This window comes from Sceloporus undulatus, chromosome 5 (assembly GCF_019175285.1).
Source record: "Sceloporus undulatus isolate JIND9_A2432 ecotype Alabama chromosome 5, SceUnd_v1.1, whole genome shotgun sequence".
NCBI classification, from domain to species: Eukaryota; Metazoa; Chordata; class Lepidosauria; order Squamata; family Phrynosomatidae; genus Sceloporus; species Sceloporus undulatus.
The window spans coordinates 35,210,648-35,232,902 of NC_056526.1; the positions used below are offsets into that span (position 1 = coordinate 35,210,648).

The 22,255-nt window shown below is 40.9% G+C and overlaps 1 protein-coding gene across 1 annotated transcript in view; it reads right to left on the reverse strand.

The window, feature by feature from the left end:
- Nucleotides 1-1,555: 1,555 nt before the first annotated feature.
- SOX10 (SRY-box transcription factor 10) overlaps nt 1,556-22,255 on the reverse strand; it is a 33,324-nt gene continuing 12,624 nt past the window's right edge. The window contains exons 3-4 of the mRNA XM_042466451.1: nt 5,320-5,585; nt 1,556-4,375 (exon numbers count right to left, since the gene is read on the reverse strand). Coding sequence (XP_042322385.1) covers nt 3,666-4,375; nt 5,320-5,585 — 976 coding nt within the window. The 3' untranslated portion in view covers nt 1,556-3,665. The remainder of the gene's footprint in view (nt 4,376-5,319; nt 5,586-22,255) is intronic.

The following is a 22,255-nucleotide window of genomic DNA, read 5'->3' on the forward strand; positions in this document are numbered from 1 at the left end:
AAAAGGCCCCTTCCCTGCAGCCTGGAAAGGGGTGTCCTTGGGGCTTCAAGCCCCAAGGACACCCCGCGGCGGCGGGGAGAAGGAGAAAGGGGCTGCTTGGCCCCTTTCTCCTTTGGTCCACTGGGCGCAGCCGTGTGAAGGCTGCGCCCAGCGGACCAAACCAGGAAGGAGCTCCGAAACGGAGCTCCTTCCGGGGTCGCAGAAAGGGCGCCCTAGGCACCCTGCCGCGACCCCAATACGTCACAACCGCGCCGCCTCGTTTGGAGGCGGCGTGGCCGTGACGTATCGATGACGGTGGCCGTGTAGAACGGCCGCCGCCATTTTGTGCACGCGCATTGCGCACTAGGGTTAGGGCGGTGCGGAAGCACCACCCCGTCTTAACCCTAGTACGCGCTCTGCGCGTACTTTTAAGCCCGTGTGTAACGGGCCTATGAAAGGCAATGGTTACTATTCTGTCTTTCAATGAAAGGATTAATTATAATCCTGCAGGATAGATCTGTTCAGTTTTTGTGGTTAGATTTATCCATTGCCTTGATTACATCCCATTTGGATTACAGTAACACACTCTACCTGTGTGTTTGAAAACTTCAGAAACTTCAGCAGATCAAAAATGCTGTGGCCAGGGTGCTGACCACTGCTGCCTACCAATTAATTTCTGGATAAAATTCTAAGTGCTCACTGTGATCTATGACGTCCTATATAACTTAGGCCCAGACTATATGAAATACTGTATTTCCATATATGAGCTTGCCTGAGGTTTAAGATCCTTGGACTTTCACACCAAGTACACTTGGTGTGGATACAATAGAAAGAGCCTTGTGGCAGGTCCCAGGCTGTGGAACTCTCTGCCACAGGAAACTAGGCTGACTCCCTGCTCTTTTTTCCTTAAAAACAAAACAAAACTAGAAGAAGCATTTAGTTAAGTGCCTGTGCAGACAGATCTTTAAAGGGGAGGAGGTGCTGTTGTTCTTGGAATGTTCTTAAATGATTTTATATTGTTTTGGAATACTGATTGTTCAACATAGTATTCTAAATTGTTTTTAATACTTTTATTAGGTGGTTTTAATTTATGTACCTAGCTTTATTTTATACTGTAAGCCACCTAGAAAGGCTACATTTAGGTTACATTTTTTTAAAAATTAGGTTACATTTTTTTTAAAAAAATTCCTAAGGCCTAAAAATTGTCCCTCCGCATTCAGAGATAATTTTAGAATACCAGATACACTGGAAAACTGATAGGAGGTAACTAGCATCTTGTGGCCTTTCCAGTAGCTTCTAGTTGATCACAGCTGGACATGAAAGATATAGTCAATTAAAAGATGGTGTGCCAGAGTGTTTAGAGAGAAATTTGGTCTTTTGTATGAGAAAGGTGTTATGTTCTGTTAGCATCTTTTCATCAATGTGCAGAGAAGGTATATGTGAGCAAAAAGATTTGTGTGTAGTGTAGAAATAGATCTTTGTGCCTCTCAGTCCTTTTGTTTGTGTGCGTGTGTGCAGGTATGTAAAAGGTAAGTGACAATGGAAAAAAGAAACAGAAACTGACACACAGAGCAGAAACCTTTTAAAGTTTATTATTTCATACATTTGATGCAAAGTTAATGGTGCTAGGACAACACAGGGCTGTAGTGCTGGGGACAGGGAAGGACGTGCTACTTGCATAAATAAGGGTGCAGAACAGTTAATAGATTACATGCATACAAGGAATACAGGCATACTACATGTCCTTTTCAAAAACTATGGAGACGAGACAATCATCCATAGCTGAAAATGGAGGCAAGCATATATAAAGTTCATAACTTTGGGCAGGTTAGCCTCATCCATCTCATTCCAAAGGGGTTGGGAAGAACAGCATGTACTGCAATGCATATTGTGGCTATTAGTGTCCATCCTTATGTGCCATTTGTTCTTCTTCTGGTAGATTCATACCATCATTTTATTAGGGACAGCAATCTTCTAAGTGACAGATTCAGTGACACTAACTGGGGACAGTGTTTCTGGTATGTGCAGGCAAAGCTTCACACAGGGCTATGGAAAAGATGAAGGCACAGTTTGATTTAGCTGGATTGGTTGCCTCCATATGAAAATTTAAAAGTCAGTGCAGAGTTCTTCCATTTTTGCACAGCCTGACTTTCTTTTTAATGCCCATTCAACACAACATAAGGACCAACAATGTCCTTGTTGTGGCAAATTTAGAATTTATAATAAAATTTGTGAACACAAGAGCATGGCTGATTCTACTGTTAGGCAGGGAGATGCATCCTCTCACAGCAGATTTTGGAAAACTTTTAAGGGCAGGGAATGACTAATGCTGTTAAATGGATTTATTTAATTTTTTTATCAGTACTGGGAGTACTTTTTAAAAATTTCTGGCTCATGCACCAATACTTCTTGTACTGTCTCTCTTGAGAGACAGAGAATATATTAGCTAAGCTAATATGATGGTCACACAGAAGTTCTCATGACACATTTGATTATGTATTCAAGCAAGAAGTAAAGGAATGGGGGGACATGGCCCTCTGAATGTCAGACTGTACCTCTTATCCGGTCTAGCCTGCATGCGCAATGTTGTGGGATGATGGAGGTTGCAGATCTGCAACATAGGGGAGTCCATGTGCTCCCCATCACTGAAGCAGGAGTACTACGTTGACTGTTCTTGGTTTCTAAGCTCTTCTGTCTTCCTTCACCCCCCTTTCACACACATGTGCACACACTCACATACACTCATAAGCATGCCAGAAGGAAACGCATTGGCTTTGGCAGGGTATTTTCTGGAGTATTAGAAAGGTAGCTGCAAGAGTTTAGATTAAACCACAGAGTGTGGAAACAAACTAGGAATACAAAATGTTCATAACAACAAAGTAGGAATCAGTCCCCTTTGCCCTTTATGGTCCAAGGGACCAACATGTACACACACATTTACATGATGTGATGCAAAGGTGGCCAGAGCACATAATGCAGTTCCTGAGTCCAATGTACTGTGTAGTTAAGTCTTAAGAGAGCCAGGCAGCAGAGAGGTGATGGACTAGATAAAAGAAAGTGGAACGCAGATGCCAAATATCAATAGGAAAAGCAAGCATAGGTTGGTCTTCCAATGGGGAACAAAATTTCATGCATGTGCGATTCTGAAGCAGGAATGTCCTAGAGCACTGTCCACATCAGCTGCACCATCCTATTTCTCCTCCTATAACATATCCATCAGAGAGTCCAACTAGCCAGGCTTCACCCACAGCAAGTGGCAAACTAATGGCCATTGGTTTCTTTCTCAACCATCAGACTGATGGTCTGGACAGCTGGGGGATGTCTGGACAGGAGGGGATGAGAAGGAAAAGGATTATCTTTCAATTGTATTGTTGTTATTTTTAAACCCTTGATCTGCCCAACAAAAACCCACCATGACTAGTTGCTCCATGCCTAGAATCATCCTCATCTAGAAGGCCTACGGGATCTTGGAAGCCAATCAGGGACTGGGAGTATGGGGTATGGGTGGGAACCTTCCTCCAGCCAGGTGAGCCATCGATAACTGCGGTCATGATAGACACGCCCGGATATTCTTTGGGTTCTGGCGACTGGATTACACCAAATGACCTCGGAACTTGGAGGCTCGTCTTCTGGGGCTGATTCTTCGGAGCCTTTCCGCTGCTGCTTTGCTCACTACTCCCCATTCCCTAGGGTCTCGAAAGGGTCGTATACACAGGCTGTTCCCAGTGTGTGGGACTATGAGACTGTGGCACTGAGGGTGCCGGGTCAGAGATGGCAGTGTATAAGGGACGTTGGGAAGGCCCCATATATGAAAAGGCCGAATAGAGGCCAGAAGCCTGACTGGAGTGGCTGTAGTAGGGTCCTGTGGGCTGGTGGTCAGGGTAGTCAAATTGGGGCCTGGATATAGAGGGAAAGGCTGAACCATAGTGGGGCAGACTAAGGGATGTATATGCTATCTGAGATGTAGAGGGCTGGTCAGTGTAATGACCCCCTGGAGCTGAGCTCTCTGTTTTGACTTGAGCCTTGGAGTCTACCACTGATGATGTGGCAGCAGACAAGGAAACCCCATGCTGTTTGGAGATCCAAGCAGAGTGTCCACTGGCTGCAGCCAGGGCACTCCCAAGGCCATAACCGGCAGCTGTGGCATAGCCCCCAACATGGCCTGGATGAGCAGCATGTCCATTTGGTGGCAGGTACTGGTCAAACTCATTAACATCAAAGGGCTCCATGTTTGACATCACTTCATGGCTGATCTCTCCGATATCCACATTGCCGAAGTCGATGTGAGGCTTTCCTCCTTCCCCAAGGGAACGACCCTCCCGCTTGGAGTCAGTCTTACCCGACTGCAATTCTGTTTTCGGAGTGGTTGGTGGTGTGGGGGGCCCATGGCTCTGACCTGTAAGAGGAAAACAACATGAAAGGACAGAACATGCGAATGATCAGTACCTATGCCTAAAGTAGGGCTTCCTAACAGCAGAAACTCTTTGCTGAATTATTTCAAATATACCACATGGAACTGTTCTCCTGCAGCTGTGGCCCCTACAACTACAGCTCCCTTCAGCCTTAGTTAGAATAAGCAATAGTAAATGATGATTTGAACTGTAGTTCAAAGGCATCTGGAAGACCACAGATGCTCATCCCTATCTTTGAGGATGGAAAGTGCTCAGGCCAGGACCCTCTACTCTCACTGTACTGGGATTTAGATATCCTTTTGCTGGTGTAGAGGCTAAAGGACAGTTAGTAGGGGGTTTTTTGTTTTGTTTTTTTAAATCCAAGATGACATCTGGGTGTAATTCATTTCTTGGCCTTTAATGGTGAACCCTTGAGTTCATTATGTTGATAAGCTCATCCATGCCAAACCAAAAAACAGCCCTGTAGCTGTTGCATTTGCCATTTCTGGTATGGTTGTGAAAGCTAGACAGTGAAGAAAACTGACAGGAAGAAAATCAACTCATTTGAAATGTGGTGCTGGAGATACTGTGGCCTGCTTAAAAGAAATGGGTCCTAGAGCAAATCAAGCCTGAACTCTCCCTAAAAGCCAAGATGCCTAAACTGAGACTGTCGTACTTTGGCATGATTCACTGGAAAAGACAATAATGCTTGATAAAGTGAAAGGCAGTAGAAAAAAGAGGAAGACCGCATTCCAGATAGGTAGATTCAATCAAGAAAGCCATAGCCCTGAGTCTGCAAGAACTGAGCAGGGCTGTTGATGACAGAGTGACTTGCAGGTCTCCCATTCAAAGGGTCACCATACACTTGAAGTCAGTTTGGTGGCAGGTAACAACAGTCTTTCATAATTCTATCCTATCATGTTTAAACAGCAGGTTTTATGGGACTAACCTGAGGAGTGTTCAGGGTGCCCATCAGACAGGGGTGAGCCTTCTCCAGCATGCCTATGGTCCAAATGGGCATTCTTATAGTGAGCCTGGATTGCAGCAGCTCCACCCGCTTCTCCATCAGCTTGGCCATCATTTTCACCCTGGGCAGCCTTGCCATTTTTTCGCCGACGTGGCTGATACTTGTAATCAGGATGGTCCTTCTTGTGCTGCATCCGCAGCCGCTCGGCTTCTTCAATGAAGGGTCGCTTGTCACTTTCATTCAACAGTCTTAAAGAGATCAGAGAGAGAGAGAGAGAGTTGGGAGCAGGGGACGGAAGTGGGTGACAGGTTTGTCAAAGGAGGAAACCACAAAATATCCAGGCCACATAAACAGACAACTTCCAAAAGAGACAATCTCATATTACCACAGAATTGAAGAAAAGAGGGTGAAGATATAATCTGAAATTTGACTTCCTCATGCTGCTGGTCAATCTCCTTTAAGCCATCTAGCAGTGTGAACTACCAATTGTGTGAGCAGCCACATTTTTCTTAGTCCAGAGAGAGTTACACTCTCAGATAATCAGTAGGCATGATGAGCAGAATGCAGTTCAGTGCACCAGAAAAGTTATTTGCTGTAGGTACCATTTTATTTAGCCTTTGCCAACATGAACAAACTGGTGGTTGTGAACAGGCAGATTATTTGGAAGTGTGTGTGGTTTCCTCCAAATGAAGTCTATTAATTTTCAGTATATGTTGTCCACTGAAATTCTAAGAGTGTGTAATTTCTTTTGTGTGGTTCAACAGAATAATATGACATATTTTGTGAAGATGTGGCATATTCCATACTTTGTTCACTAGGGTTTAGGCAGCTGTATAATTTGGAAAATGCCTCTGATAATCCCAAATGTTGCACATATTTATAAGGCACCGTGTGTTCTAACCTCAGTTGCTCCAGTTTAACAGTGACTGCTTTATATTATGCTGTTTTGGACAAGTAAATAAAAATACAGCGCAGCCTTGTAGCATTTTACATGAAAGCCACTATAGAAATGTAAAATCAGTCTGGTAATATTAGGCATTTTCTCCAGTCAGGACTGGATTTTGCTGCTCATCTCATTCATTAGACATGGGCTGGAAGAAATCATGTATCTTTTTGTTTCTGACTCTTGTTTTTATCCTTTTTCACTGTATGTCAAGCATTGCTGGCCAGCCAGTGTAACTGAAGTAATTTTCTACTGGATCTTAAAAACTCCACTCAATTTTTATAACGCTATAGTCAAAATTTTTGTTCTCAACTATTAGAAAATTAGTTATAACCCAAGGGGCGAGGAAAGGAGAAAATATATTACTACATGTTTTACAATTCACTTTTTTTCTTCAAGGATACATAATTTTCTCCTCTGGTTTTACTCTCACAACCACCTTTAAGCTGAACTCTCATCTTGCTCCCCCCTCCCCCCCGCCAAATAATGCGAAGAGAGGGCAACACTGCTCCCCAAATGACTGTGGCATTCACCTGCATCCCTTCAAAACCCTGGAACTCAGCAGAAGAGAAGGCACAAGTGGAGTGAGGCTCAGTGGGCAAAGAAATAGAAATCTCAGGGTTTTTTTTAAATACTCTTTTTTAAAAAATGTTTTAAAAACACCACTTCTTACAAAATTTTCACTTTCCTCACAAATTTTCACTTGAATCACAGGAAACTACGTAAATCTAAATACATTTGGGCTGTGATTATGATGCTATAATTGACAGATATAATTTTAATTTTGCTAGTTGTTTATCCCACAACTATTGCCATTATATTCAGTGATATATGGAAATTACAATTTATGAGTAACATAACTACACAAAACATTACTAAGGATATGGTATGGTATGGTATGGTATGGTATGGTATGGTATGGTATGGTATGGTATGAGTTCAAGGGAAGTAACACCATGAGTTACTGCACTGGGTGACATCAATCCTAGTGATGCCACTGAGTTGAGAGAGTGTGGATTGCCCAGTGTGCCCCATAGGGATTACAGAGCTCCCTAGTTCTGACCACATCACTTATATATAAGAAGACTTTTCTGCTAAGTGTCACATCCCCTCTCAGTGTGCTCATTCCTTTTTGTGGGGTAGTAGAATAAACTTCCAAATGGAGATAATATATTTTGGCTGCTGAGAAGGTGATTAAGATGCTGCCCCCCACCTCCATTCCACACATAGAAGCTAGCTGGGTGGACAGTTCCATTTTTCTTCAACACTAGTGGCAAAAGGAATTGCCTTCTTCTACACAGGAGGGCAGTAGGCTACTTTAGGGGATGCATGCCAGGCTGCATGGCACACACTATTCCAACTTCTTACCATTCCCAAACATCTTAATATCTGAAGCCTCAGGCAGTCACAACGTTCAGTTTAGTGGTAGGGCTGTCACAACCTCTAGTGAGTACTTCAATAGCTTTTACCACACTATCTGTATTATGCTTTTATTCCATATTGTCCATCCATGCCCAGAAAAAAAATATTTGGCCCAAATGTTAATACTGTATCCCCAGTCGTTACGTGTGTTCAGTGGAAACTATGGCACGTTACAGATGGCCCAGAAGGGGCAGTCTTGTGCCGCTGCTGGTTGCTGCGTCCAGGAACCGCAGCATCCAAACCGTGCGGTTCCCAGATGCAGCAAAGAAGGAGTGTGAAAATCGTGCTCCTTCCTGGGCCCCGGAAGAGACGCCACGAGACGCTAGTCGCGCACTCGCGGTGTCACTTCTGCTGCACGATGTGTGGATGCAGAGCGTCTGCTACGTCAAAATGGCGGCGCCCATCTGTATGCGCCGCCGCCATTACGTGCGAGGGGCAAGGCACGTCAGGAAGCGCCGCCCCTTGCACGTAATGACGGTCCGATGACGGCACCTCATGGGCCCATCTGTAACGCGCCTACCACTCTCTTTCACTTGTCTCTTTTTCCAAAGGAGGCAGAAGCCTCTGGGTCAACGGGAGTATGAAAAACCCATGAAGCAGGATCTTTTCAATTAACCAGTTTGTCATTTACAGTTGGCCCTCTGTATCCACTGATTCTTTATCCATGGATTTTGGTATCCACTAGGGATCCTGGAACCAAACCCCAGTGGATACCAAGGGGCCTGTATTAAAGTTAATTTTGTTTTGGGGTTGACTCTGAGACTTAATTCACATATTCAAATAGCCCAGTAAACTGTTGCCAAACTTTCTCTGTGGTCCCATTTTCTCATAAGAGCCATGGAAGACGTTATTTTAATATGCATGCTGTGTCTGGGAGGGGAGGGAATAGAAAGGGAATGCTAAAGAAAATTTTCTCCATGGAATTTGTGCAGCTGTTAAAGCAATCTGTGAGGGGGGAAAGGTGCAGTGAAAGTTGTTCAAGCCAACAGAGGACCTAGCAATAGTTTATAATGTGAGAGATGCTTCTGCACCTTTACAGAAGGGCCAGCCCAGTAGTTCATGTGTTAATCTTTAGTCTTGCTCCCATGTGTAGACTTTCTATCTGTGGAGATAACAAGCCTATATATACAAAATGATAGGCTATTACAACCAATACTTATACAATCAAAAGGTAGTAAACTTCACTTATCGTATAAATAATGCTCCAGAGATGGGAACCAGAGGCTTCAACCTTGGTATCTGTTCCTGAATAGCAAGGTTCAACCTTGGAATATTTGAAGCAGCAATTTAATAACTTTAGTTGATAGATTAATCCATGGATTGATAGATTAATCAGCTAAAGAAGTCTTCCTGAAGATGGTACACTCCAGACATGTTGAACTTAAACTCCTGTCATCCTCAGCCAGCATGGCCAAGGTTTAGCTTTCTAGCCTGAAGGACACAAGATGCAAGTTAATAACAAATTGGTTTGTTTGTTCTGAGATGTTACACAAATAGGAATGGAACGAGAAAATATTAGAAATGACCATTCACTCAAACTGCTTATGTTTATGAAATTATAAATTTTATAATTCCATAAATTTTATAAATTATAAAATTACATGCCTTCCAATAGCTATCTGCTTAACTATCTTTCATTTGTTTTTAATGACTTGTTTTTCGGACAACTTTGGCTACCAAAGTGGTTTACAATAAAAATGCCCAGTACAATAATCACTGTTGTATTGTTGAGATATGCCTTCAAGTTGTTTCCAAATTATGGTGGCCCTAAGGCAAAACAGGTTTTTCTTAACAAGATTTGTCCAGAGTGGGTTTGCCATTGCCTTCCCCTGGAGCTGAGAAAGTGTGACTTATTTAAGGTCACCCAGTTGGTTTCCATGGCCATGTCAGGATTTGAACCCTGGTTTTCAGAGTCATAGACCAACATTTAAACTACTTCACCACACTGGCTCCTCATAATCACTATGCAAAGGTATCTATAAGACAGGCCCTATGGGGCGCCGTCATGATGTGCGAGGGGCGGCACTTTCAGACGCCCCTCGCACATGATGAGGGTGTCAAAATGGCGGTGCCCTGTGCATATGGGCGCTGCCATTTTGATGTGACAGACGCCTAGCCCTTGTGACGCCACAAATGCGCCATTGGCTCCTTGCAGCATCACAACCACACTGCAGAAAGAACCTGCTTTTTGTGGGTTCTTTTTGCTGCGCGAGGGAGCCACATGGTTTGTCTGCTGTGGCTCCATCGCGCAGCAAATCAGAGCAGTGTGAGACCGCCTTTTTTGGGCGGTCTGTATCCCGCCTATGTCAGTCTCTACAGGGACTAAGCAGTTTCTAGCTTAAAATATATTAAATGGGTATCTCTTCTAAAGTCATTTTATTTACATTTGACGGAGTGACTAATACTTGAAAACATATGATTAATCAGCTAAATGTTACTTGATACATTGTCAGCCATATTAATAGTAAAGAGTCCCCATGGACAGCATTTCTTGCCCTCATTATTGAATAACCCATCCTTCTCTAAAAATAAATAGGATGCTGAGTATGAGCTAGATAGACTTTTTACAACGATATAGTGAGCAGGAAACATATATCTTCAAAACTTGCATTCTTGTAGACAGGAATGAATACTTTTTCCATTTTTCTCCCCACTGTAAAAAAGTTCTCAAAAATTAAGCAAGTCCATTTTCTGTTTGTAATTTATTCTACATTTTAAAAAAGATGCACACATAGCTATATTGTGCAGAAAATGGCATGTTTTCCATATATGAAATTTGTTTTCTGTGCAAACAACATCTATGTGATTTTATACACATAATAAGTCTGCAAATTGCAAAGATTTTCTGCAAGTCTAGGAAGTCTGCAAAGTGCCCAGGAGTCTCCTTGTTAAAGTATTTCAACTCTTGGGAAACATATTTGTCATCCATTATTCCATTTTTTAAAACAATATTCTTCCCAGACCTAATAGTGAGTGTTTCCAGAGTTCAGCAACCCTTGTTTAAGATACATCTGTACACATCCTCAAGTATACAATTTAGTATATTCTGTCTGTACATTTATGATCTGTGTAATGTTTCACCCTTCCAGTCTTGGTGTTGCCTTTTAGTCTGCATATTGTTCTCTTCTGTCTTGTAACACTGATGAATTATTAGTTGGCCAATGCCCATACTTTTCATCCTGACTTTAGGTTCTAGTTTACCCACCAAAATCTAAACTGACAGAGCTTCTGCATATTTATGCAAGTGAATGAGGTTCTTATATTAATGAAATAAACCTTTTTGTAGAGTCTAAGACAGGGGTAGGCAACCTGCGGCCCGGCGAGGCCTTGGGACCGGCCCCAGCCCGGTCCTGCCACCGATTGCCGCCGAGGCCTTTGGGGGGCAATTGTCTATAGAAGCCTCAGAAACATGCATTTATATTAACATTTTTTTAAAAAATCAGCAAATTTTTTCACGTGTCCTCTATTTTTTTAAAAAAAGTGTCTTCCATTTGAAAATTTTGTCCTACATTTGTCCTGGTTTATTTATATATTTAATTTTTTAAAAATTATTTAATTATTATTATTATTTTTTTTTTTTTTTGCTTCGGCCCCCCAATTGTCTGAGGGACAGCAACCTGGCCCCCGGCTCAGTAAAGCTGCCTACCCCTGGTCTAAGACCAGAAACATGAAGAGACAATAAGAGTTACTGACTGGAATGATAAACGATAAGCAGTTGATAGAGAAGGTAAGGGCAGATTCAAGACTTAAACTTGCATTTGCACTGCAGAAATAATCCAATTTGACATCACTTTTACTGCCATGGTTCAATGCTATGGAATTCTGGGAACTGTAGTTTGTTGTGGCACCAGAGCGCTCTGACAGAGAAGGATAAAAGTCTAGCAAAAGTACAATTTCCAGAATTCCATAGCACTGAGCCATACCTGTTAAAGTGGCATTAAACTGGATTATTTCTGCAGTGTGGGTGTAGCCAGAGTCTCCTTTTTTTTCAGCCATCATATAGGATGACCTGCACCGGAGCTTCGTATGGTGTTGACCTAACTTCACACCAGGCAGTGCTGAGTGGGTCACCACCATCCGCCACATAACTACATTCCAGTATTGCCTTAATCCAGCAGATTAAAACAATAGTGCCTCCATGAGTTCAACACCAGCTTTCCTGTCTCTCTTCCTGATCACATATCTCTCACACAAATGCCCCCAAAAATGATCAGCCCTGATATTAGTTATTAGGGAACTTGTCCCTTGCAAGCTCTTTGACTTATTCTGCCCTTGCCTGAACTAATACATACATAAAGCAAACAAAATGGATTCCATAAATGCATCCTTATCTACCTATTTTCAAGCTTGAAAAGTTATTTTTCTGGCCCATAACTATCAGATTTTCCCTAGCCATCACTTGACCCCAGAGAAGATAGCTAAAATGTATAAGACGGGTAAGAACGTATGTTGGAATTGTCAAAGAGAAGTTGGTACTTATTACCATCTATGGTGGTCATGTAATAAGGCAAAAAAGTTCTGGAAAAATATACAAACTGAAATATATAACATATTGGGTGTTAATTTAAGAATGAGAGCTGAAATTATGTTACTTTGTATGTTTGATGAGAAAGACGAAACCAATCATGGCAAAATTTTGTTTTACATGTTAGCCGCTGCTAGATTGACTTTTGCAAGACATTGGAAGTCCGAGAAAAATGTTGAGATAGATGAATGGCGAGAAAAGGTTTATGAGATGATGGAGTTGGATCTACTTTCTTATAAAATGCAAAACAAGAATAATGTAAAATGGAGAGTCTCTTGGGAAAAAATCTTGGAATATATGGGGAAAGTTTGGGGTAAGGCCGTAAACTGGGAATCAAATATTGAGGGTATTATTTAACATAATATATAAGCGAAATATGGTTTTGAGTTACTTAGTTGAAAGTTTGAAGGTATAAGGGAATACAGTAACAAAGACCAAAAGATAGTGGTAAATTAATAGAAAACAGGGGAATTAAGAAACAAATAAACAGATTAATAAGGCAAAGGGGAGACCCTGAAACCTTAGGAATAAGATGTCATGGTCATATTATAATATATGAAATGTTTTGAATAAGTAAGTTACGGTTTAAGTTATATGGGGAAAAAAGGGTGGGAGGAAGGAAATAATATAGACAGCCATGTTTAGAAGTGTCACAAGAACAGACAATGTAAAAAGATGGACAAGAAAATCATTCTAGAAATTTGGGGAAGGGAAATGGAATAACAGTAGTAGTAAAACTTGATTTTTGAAAGTATTTTAATGCAAAATATAAATATAAAGAATTTAGAATCTGTGATAAATGTAAATTTTGATGCTGTGAACGGAAAACTTCAATAAAAAACATGTGAAGAAAAAAAAAAAGATTTTCCCTAGCCATCATAGTGAAAGGCCGTGCTGTCTGAGGAATTCTGGGGGCTGATGTCCAAAAAAGTAACGTTTCCTTTTCCATGTTCTAACCTAATTATGCTGCATCTTCCCAACAAAATGCAACTAGGAAGCACTATATGTGTATTGTTATGGAAATATATTTTACAGAAAAAAATGTGTTCTAGGAAAACATGCCTTTTTCATCAACTGTCTCTGCTCCATTTTGGCATTGAATCACAGCATTCTGATCTCTTTAGTCTCTCCTTCAGATTCCAGGTAGGTATTATAAGTGAATATCTGCCACACACCTGCACCCGCACCTCCACTGACCCAACCCTATCTTTGTCTTCTCATTCTACATCTCCTGGCTTCCTCTTTTTCTTCCCAGGGATCAGAACTCCAAATCAGCTTTAGCAAAGTGAAACTGGTATAAGCAGGCAGAGGCTGGGAGATTTGCAGGATTTAGATTTCACTCATTTCCTGCCTGGATATCCCCACTACTTCATGACCTTTCAGGCAAAGGAATTTTTCTATGGACATACAAAAAGAAAAAGGAAAGAACAGATTGGCATGTAAAGCCATTGGTCTTAAATCAGCTTTAACTCAGCCTTCTATCCCTCACTGCCCCAAATATGGACTGCTTGGTGGTGTCTACGAACCAGTTTTACAGTCAGAGAAAGTCCAGATTTGTGTGTTGCAGTTCTGTAATGTATCTAGTCTATTGGGTATGCCTTTGTTCACTGCAGTGATACGGCTGAATGGTTACACTTACTCATCCCTCTTTATTCACTGGTATCAGGAGCAGCCAAGTCAGTAAGATAAGAGTGGCTTAGTCACTGCTCATCCAGAGAGTCACAGAACTGGGCAATGTTACTTTTTTGGACTAGATCTTCCAATATCCTCCACAGGCCATGCTGGCTCGGGGATTCTGAGTGTTTGAGTCTACTGACAAGAATTTCCCAAGTTTCGGAACATAATGATGAAAATTCAGCAGGGGATGGTCACAGGGTAGAGGGCATTTGATCATAAGTTCATATGGATGCACACACACATGTACCAACAGAGATGACTGTATTATGCCAGTGGAAAATTTTCCAACATTGATTGTGCTGAAAAATCACAGGTTTCTGTAATGTCATAGAGTGTATATGCCAATCAACTTTCTCATGGCTAGATCATTTATTTCCTCTTGCACCAAGAGAGGGCCCTTCATATACCCAAATCAGGCAAAGGAACTGAGTCATCTGTTATGCATCATATTTTGCCAGATACAGAAAACACTTAAAAGGGACCACCAGTACGAGACGGATGAATTTAGACTTATCAAGAGACCCAGTGTTATCCATTAGCAGGTGTTGGTAGACATAATTTCTTCCCCCATGATAGGTTTTAAAGGAACAACAACAAAAAAATCTCATGGCACCTTAAAGAGTAACTTATTTTGTCTTTAAGGCAAAAGCATTTGTTGGTCTTGCTGCAACAGACTAACATCACTACCATCATCCCCATGGAGTTATATATATATATATATCCACCCTACATCATGGGATCTCTGGGCAGAGTAGAACTAAAATCCATGTAACAATTTATAATCTAAAACAATGAAAACAATTTAAAGTCTAAAAGCAATTAATTTAACAATGCTAGGATATCACCAATTGTAAAAATATATATTGGGAGGGTTGTATATACAAACATTTCATATTTAAATTAATGGTTACAGACTGTACATTTGACATTTCACTGGCATTTGACTTAACTGTTTACATTTCCCCCTCGTTTCATGTACATTTGTTCATCTGATAAAACGATTCCATTCCACCAAAGCTTATGCTATAATTTGTCATTTTGAAGGAACCACAAGACTCTTCATTGCTTTTGATGAGGGAACAGTATTGTGAAAGGCATTCACTACTTATGTCACATGTCTGGAGTCTTTGCTCTGGCATTGAAAATCAGATTTTCGGGTTGAGACCTTGCATGACAAGCTTAAATTGCTGAAACTCCCTCTTCATCAAAACTATTAAATTGATAAATTAATGTTGTTGTTATGCTCCCTCAAGACAGTCCCCTCTTGCAGGTAAGAGTGACTTGGCAAGGATGAAATGCAAAATCTTTCTTAAAGGTACTGCTGAGCTGGGCAATCTATTGTCCTCCAGATATTATTGAATTATAAACATTTGGGCATGCTGCCTGCAGCTGATAGATGAGTCCAAGATCTAAAGGAGCACAGTGTCTTCATTCTTGCCAGTGTGTAAAATTCATTTGTTCTAAAATAATATCAAGCACTTTCTAATCAATTTTCCCCTTCAAAAATATTAACTTTATCTCCCATGTGGGTGCTCAGTCTGTGTGCACTGAGCCAAGGGGTTGTTCTTGGGATGGCACACATTTTTTGTCAATTAAAGCACAACAGTTGGCAATACGTTGTTGTTGTTGTTAGCTGCCTTCAAGTCAGTTTTGACTTATGAAGACCCATAATAAGAGACCTTTCCAAGTTAATCCAGCCTCAATAGCTCTGCTCAGATATTGCATACTCAGGGCTGTGGCTTCATTGATTGAGTCTATCAGGAATGCAGTCCTCCTCTTTTCCTTCATCTTACTAATCATTATTGTCTCTTCTAGTGAATCATGTCTTCTCATAATATGGCCAAAGTATGACAGCCTCAGTTTAAGTTGTCTTGCCTTCCAGGTAGAGTTGAGGCCTAATTTGTTCATGTATTGGTCTTTTCAGCAGTCCACGCTACCACTGAACTCTTTTCCAGCTCCATTTTTCAAATGAGTTTATTTTCTTCCTACCAGTTTTCTTCATGGGTCAGCTTTCACATCCATGCATAGAAATAAGAAATACGATGGCATAGACCATCCTGACTTTATCCAGGATCTTACCTAGTTCCTTCATAGTTGCCCTTCTAAGTCCTAATCTTCTTCTGATTTCTTAATTGCAGCAGTCTCCACTCTGATTAATGACTGAGCCAAGGTATGGGCAATCTTGAATTATTGCAATGGAGTTTATCACACGGAAGGAGTTTCTCTTAATTTCGAATGAAAAGAAAGTGGGGCCAGAACTCATTCACGTGAATTCTGTAGTTCAGCGAATTTACGTGAATTCGAATTGCGTTCGAACTGACTTCCCATTGTCCGAAAATAGCTTGCCATTGCCCAAAATTGCGTGTGGTAGCCTATCACGCAATAACATGAAACCCCATGATTGCGTTCGGACTGACTTCCCATTGCCCGAAATTGCATGTGGTAGTCTATCACGCAATAACGTTAAACTCCATGATTGCGTTCAGATTGCCATGGGATTATACTTCCAATTTCCCTTGTCTGATAACGTTCAATGTCTTCAGTGTCTACTTTAAAGTTATGTAAATCATCTGTAGTAATTATTTTTGTTTTCTTATGATCAAGTGTAAATCTGCCTTTGCACTTTTCTTCCTTGACTTTAATAATTGTTCCGTCTGCTATTTTGTGCTAGTAGTATATTGTCATCTGCATATCTTATATTGTTGATGCTCCTTCCTCTAATTTCAGTGCCTTCTTCCTCTGAATCTAATCCTGTTTTGTGTATAATATTTCAAGCATATCCATTAAATAGGTTTTAATAGTTTTTAATTGTAATTTTAGTAGTTTTATCATCTGATTATGATTGTAACATGTTATGTTTTATTTTGAATTGATTTGTTTTGTTCTGTTGTACACCGCTTTGATCTATTTTGGAAAAGCGGTCTATAAATAAACTGTATTATTATTATTATTATTATTATTATTATTATATAAGTACGGTGATAATGCAGTCTTGTTTGACCCTCTTGCCAATTGGAAACCATTCCATTTCTCCATATTCTGTTCTAACATTAGCCTCTTGTCCTGAGAACATGATATGCATCAGGATAATCAAATGTTGTGGCACACTCATTTCTTTAAGAATGATCCATAGCTTTTCATGATATATACAATCAAAGGTTTTGCTATAATCTATAAAACACAGGCTGATTTTCTTTTGAAATTCTTTGGTACTCTCCATTATGTAGCATATGTTTGCAATATTTATTCCTAGCACCTCTTCCTTTCCTTAATCCAGTTTTGACAGCTGGTATTTATGACTCCATATATGGTAAGTCTGTTGTAGAATTTTGAACATTGCTTTGCTTGCATGGAAAATTAATGCCATGATCCTGGGGTTATTGCAATCCCTGGTGTCCCCCTTCTTAGCGACTGGAATGTATATTGAGCATTTCTAATCTGTGGGCCATCGTTTTGTTTTCCATATCTGTTGACAGATTAGATTAGATTCTGTCTCTGTATGCCATCTATTCCTGATTATTTGTTTCTCCCAAGTGCTTCAGAGTGCAGTTTCCACTTCACTTTCTAAAATTTGAAGTTGGTCCTCCTATGGTTCTTCTTCAAATGAATCTGTCATCCTTTCATCTCTTTTATATAATTCTTCCAAGTATTGTTTCTATCATCTTTTTATGTCTACTTGGTCATATAATGTGTTTGTTCCCCTGCTGGTCATAGAGCATCTCCATTCTTGGCTTAAATTGCATTTTGATTTTTTGGATCTTGTGAAAGAGGTCTCTTGTTCTTCCTCTTTTGTTTCCAGTTTCTGTTTCTCTGCATTGGGTATTATAATAATTCTTCTTATCCCTGTGCACAAATAATTGAACAGTTTTATTTAGGGTTCTGACTCGATTTTTGCCACCTTTAACTTTTGCTTCTCTTCTGTCCTTTACTGCTTGAAGAGTTTCATCAGTTTCATTGAGGCTTCTATTTCTTTTTGGCTACAGTGTCTTTCAGCATTCCAGTTAGGCTTAATAGTGCAAATCTCCCCACACACAAACATGTTCTTCAGATTATATTTCAGAATGATAGCTGGCTTAGTATTATTCTTTAACTTTACTCTAACTTTTGGTATTAGTAGCTCATAGTCTTTGCTATAATCTGCTCCTGGTCTTGTTTTTGCAGAGAAAATGGAGTGTCTTTAGCTTCTGCTTCCAAAGACATAGTCTGTTTGATTTCTATATTGTCCATGAAGTGATGTGCATGTTGTTTCTTGGGTTGTTTGAAGAATATGTTTGTGATGTACAAACTATTGGCCTCACAAAGTTCAGACAGCTAGTCTCCTGCCTCATTTCTTGATCCTAGGCCAAATTTTCCTACAATCCTTGACTCTGTTCCATTTCCTATTTTTGCATTCCAGTGGCCTATGATTAACAGGAAGTCCTGTTTTGTAAACTTGTAAACATGGCACAGATTGTTCTTGCAGAAACATCATTGGCATCTGATGTGCCCAACCTAGGGTGTTATTTCTGTTAGGGAAACTAATGCCTCCTCTCCTTTTCACATCCATGAGTTTGCCAGAATCTTTTGTTAAAATTATGCTTTGTTTTAAGGCTTAAAAAAACTTGTTTAGAGGTTGTGTGCTCTTTCCACCTTGTGGAGAGAAGTAATGTGCAGTGTGGTATTGAAAAGAGAGAGAAAGCAATAAACAGTGAAAAGTTTGCCCTTCCACCATTTACTTACATTGTTTTATATTTGTTATGAAGAAAGTAATGTTCCAGTCATTACATTACTGTTGACATTCAGTTTCATTATGCTTTCATTGCAAGAATTAAAAAAGGGAACACATTACGGGTAAGAAATTATGGTCATCACTTAACTTGCAAGGTATAATTGTGGATAAGTCCTCAGTTTAGCATCTCCTTGTAATCAGTTTGTTATTGACATCCCTACAATTTCAGGATGTTCACATTGGGATGTAAGGTACGTCAGAGAATATTTTTAATGTACTTTTTTTTTCACTTCATAAGTTCATATCACAGAAGAATAATTAGTGATGGATACATCTCAGAATTTCCCCCCTTTTATCCTTTTTGCAGCAACTGCTACTCCTCAGGGACCTGTTCTATGGAAAATCTTTCTTCTGCCTGGAATTTGTTATTCAATTTCTAATCCAGGAGAGGGTGCTGTGGACACCAGTATCTTGGTTACTAGGAATCAGCAGAACAAGTTTCCAGATTCCCATAATTTTAATTTTGTCTCCAAAAGGTTGAGGCTGCTGTTACAGGGTTTTCACAGAACACATATACAGTATATGCACCTACTCCCTCATGCATACCAAGGTTTACCACTCTCTTCCATAACACTGCCTACCAACATGTTGTACCTTGCCTCCAGCCTTGAAAAGAAACGGGAAAGAAATAAAAGTTGTTATTATTATTAACCTCACTGAGCATCAGCATCCATCACTATTCTCCCTCCCTAATTCCCCTTGTCTGTCTCTGACTCTTAAAGAATAGGATCCCATCTCTCAAAGGTTTTGCTGGTTAGAACAATCCAGCAGCCCTATAGAAGCTCAAGCCAATTTGGTATCTAACGTGGATCCAGCAATTTACTCGCACAGAGTCTGAGGTGTCAGATGCCACAGATGTCAAATAGAAAAAAGTGGCTAGTTTCAGTTTCAAAAATATCCTAGGGTTCTTTTAACATCTTTCTAAGCAGGCTGCTTTAAATATACCATCATTGTATCCTGGATTCTGTTGATTAGTCGGAACTAAAATTGTTGAATCAATTGTTACATACCTTCCAACATTTAAGAGATGAAAACTGTGTGGCCGAGCAACATCAGAGTATGATCAAGATAGCAACAGTTATGAATGAGGAAGAATGCACAAGCTAGGAAAGGCTGCAGCAGTTTGCTTTTGCCTAAGTCTATAGTGAAAGTAATTTACACTCAGTTAATTCAGAAGAGGGGAGAGGAGGGAAGGATGCAGAATCATGCTCTTCTGCTGCAGCGTCTCCTAGCTTCTGTATGCCTAGTTTTGTACTTTTAATTCATCTTGCAACAATTCAAATAAGTTGCAACAAAGAGGGAAAGTGGAGGGAGACAGAGAAACTGGGACATTTTAAAATCAGCTGACAAAGTGGAACAACAGAGAATAAATCATGCCTGATCTGCCAAATCTGGACATTTGTAGGATATTTTGTTGAGGGGTGCATCAACACATTGGTGAATCCCATTGATTAAATGGGTCTATTTTAATCAGGATTAACAACAGGACTCCACTGATGTTGGCAATGGGAGAGGAGTAATTCAGTTTTAACTGTATAAAAGTCCCCAATGATACATACTTATTAAATGAAACAGCTAATGATTACTAGTATGTTTCAGTCCTACAGACCAACCTTTCACATTGTCTAATTATGACCGCAGCTAAACTACACTGTGTAATACAGATGCTCACCCAGCCAGGAGTCATGAACAGGTCACCAGTGATGAGACAGCAAACGGAAGGGAACAGGCACTCATAAATCAGCCTCCAGTCCTTCTGAATTCTTTTTTAACAATTCAAATATGGCAGAAGTCTGTTGTTATATCCTTTTGTCTCCATCCATGCACCCTTTCACTGCATTGAGTCATTTCTAAATGAGATTATATGTGTATGTGTTTCATGCTAACAAAATATTCTGCTACCTGAGGTGGAGCAGAAAATGAATTCCCCACCGATCTACCCAAATCAAGGTATATATCCCACTCAGCCACAGAAATCCACTGGGTGACCTTGAGAAAGTCAAACTCTCTCAGCCTCAGAGGGAGTCAAAGGCAAACTCCCTCGGAACAAATCTTGCCAAGAAAACCCTGTGACAGGATCTCCTTAGGGTCACCATAAGTTGTTAATGACTCAAAGGCACACAACAAAACCAGCAGTGATTAATGTCACCCAAGTGTCTCTTGGGTGACACTTGGGTGACATTAATCACTGCTGGATGGTGTCTCTCCTCTCGTGGCCTGTCTGGAGTCAGTAATGGGCTGGATGAGGGAAAACCGACTCAAATTGAATCCAGAGAAAACGGAGGTACTAGTGATAGGTTCCCCTGGTCCAGGAATGGCGGTGGTTCCACCTGTCCTGAACGGGGTCACGCTCCCTGTGAAGGACTCCGTGCGCAGTCTGGGCGTGCTTCTTGACTCGTCGCTTCACCTGACTGCTCAGGTGAATGCGACGGTCAAGAGCACTTGTTATCAGCTTCGGCTGATTCTCCAGCTGCGCCCATACCTGGCCCAGAGGGACCTAGAAACCGTTGTACATGCTCTGGTAACTTCGAGACTGGATTTCTGCAACGTACTCTACATGGGGCAACCCTTATACCAAACTCGGAAGCTGCAAATGGTGCAAAACATGGCAGCCCGGCTGGTCACTGGCGCTCCCAGGACCAGCCATATAACACCAGTATTAAAAGATCTCCATTGGCTGCCCATTCGCTTCCGAGCCCAATATAAGGTGTTGGTAATTACCTATAAAGCCCTAAATGGCTTGGGCCCAGGATACCTACAGGACCGCCTCTCCCCGTACATTCCGCCTCGCACCCTCAGAACGTCTGGGCAGCAGCTGCTGAAGGTGCCTGGGGCTAGATTAGCCTCCACCACTCGGAGGACGTTCTCCATAGCTGCCCCAGCCCTTTGGAATGCGCTGCCCACAGAGCTCCACTCGTCCACTACCCTGGCCCAATTTAGGAAGGACCTTAAAACCTTCCTATTCCAACAGGCATTCCCCGAGTAAATATCCTGTGGGCCTCCCTCCTCTTTCGTGGCCAAGAGGTTGAGCTTTGGGGCTTTTACTGTTGGTTTGTTTTTAATGTGTTTTTATTGTAATAGTTTGTATTTTTAATATGTTGTAAGCCGCCCTGATCGGAGAAAGGGCGGCATATAAATAAAAATTTTATTATTTATTATTAAGTTATTTTGGTATATGGGGCAGAAAATCCCACAAGAACCTCCCTGCTCCCTAGCAGTAAAAATAAATAAAGAATTAAATAACCAACAGTTTGCTGTGCTTTCATGACACCTACAGTCTGTTGCCTGAGGCAGCTTCATTGCTCTGATTCATAGTGAGGTTAACCCTAGTAACTAACCCTGACACCCTTCTGGTGGACATGAAAATGCTGCTGTCTGTTCCAATGAAATAGTGATGATGATGATGATGATGGTGATGATGATGATGATGATGATGATGATGATGATGATGATGATGGATCTAAAATTAGCCAATAGGACTGAATCCAAATTAGATCGGATATAACCAATTTGTAGCTTATGACAGGTAGATTATTTAATGGTTGTTATTGTGTGCCTTCACGTCATTTCTGATTTATAGCAA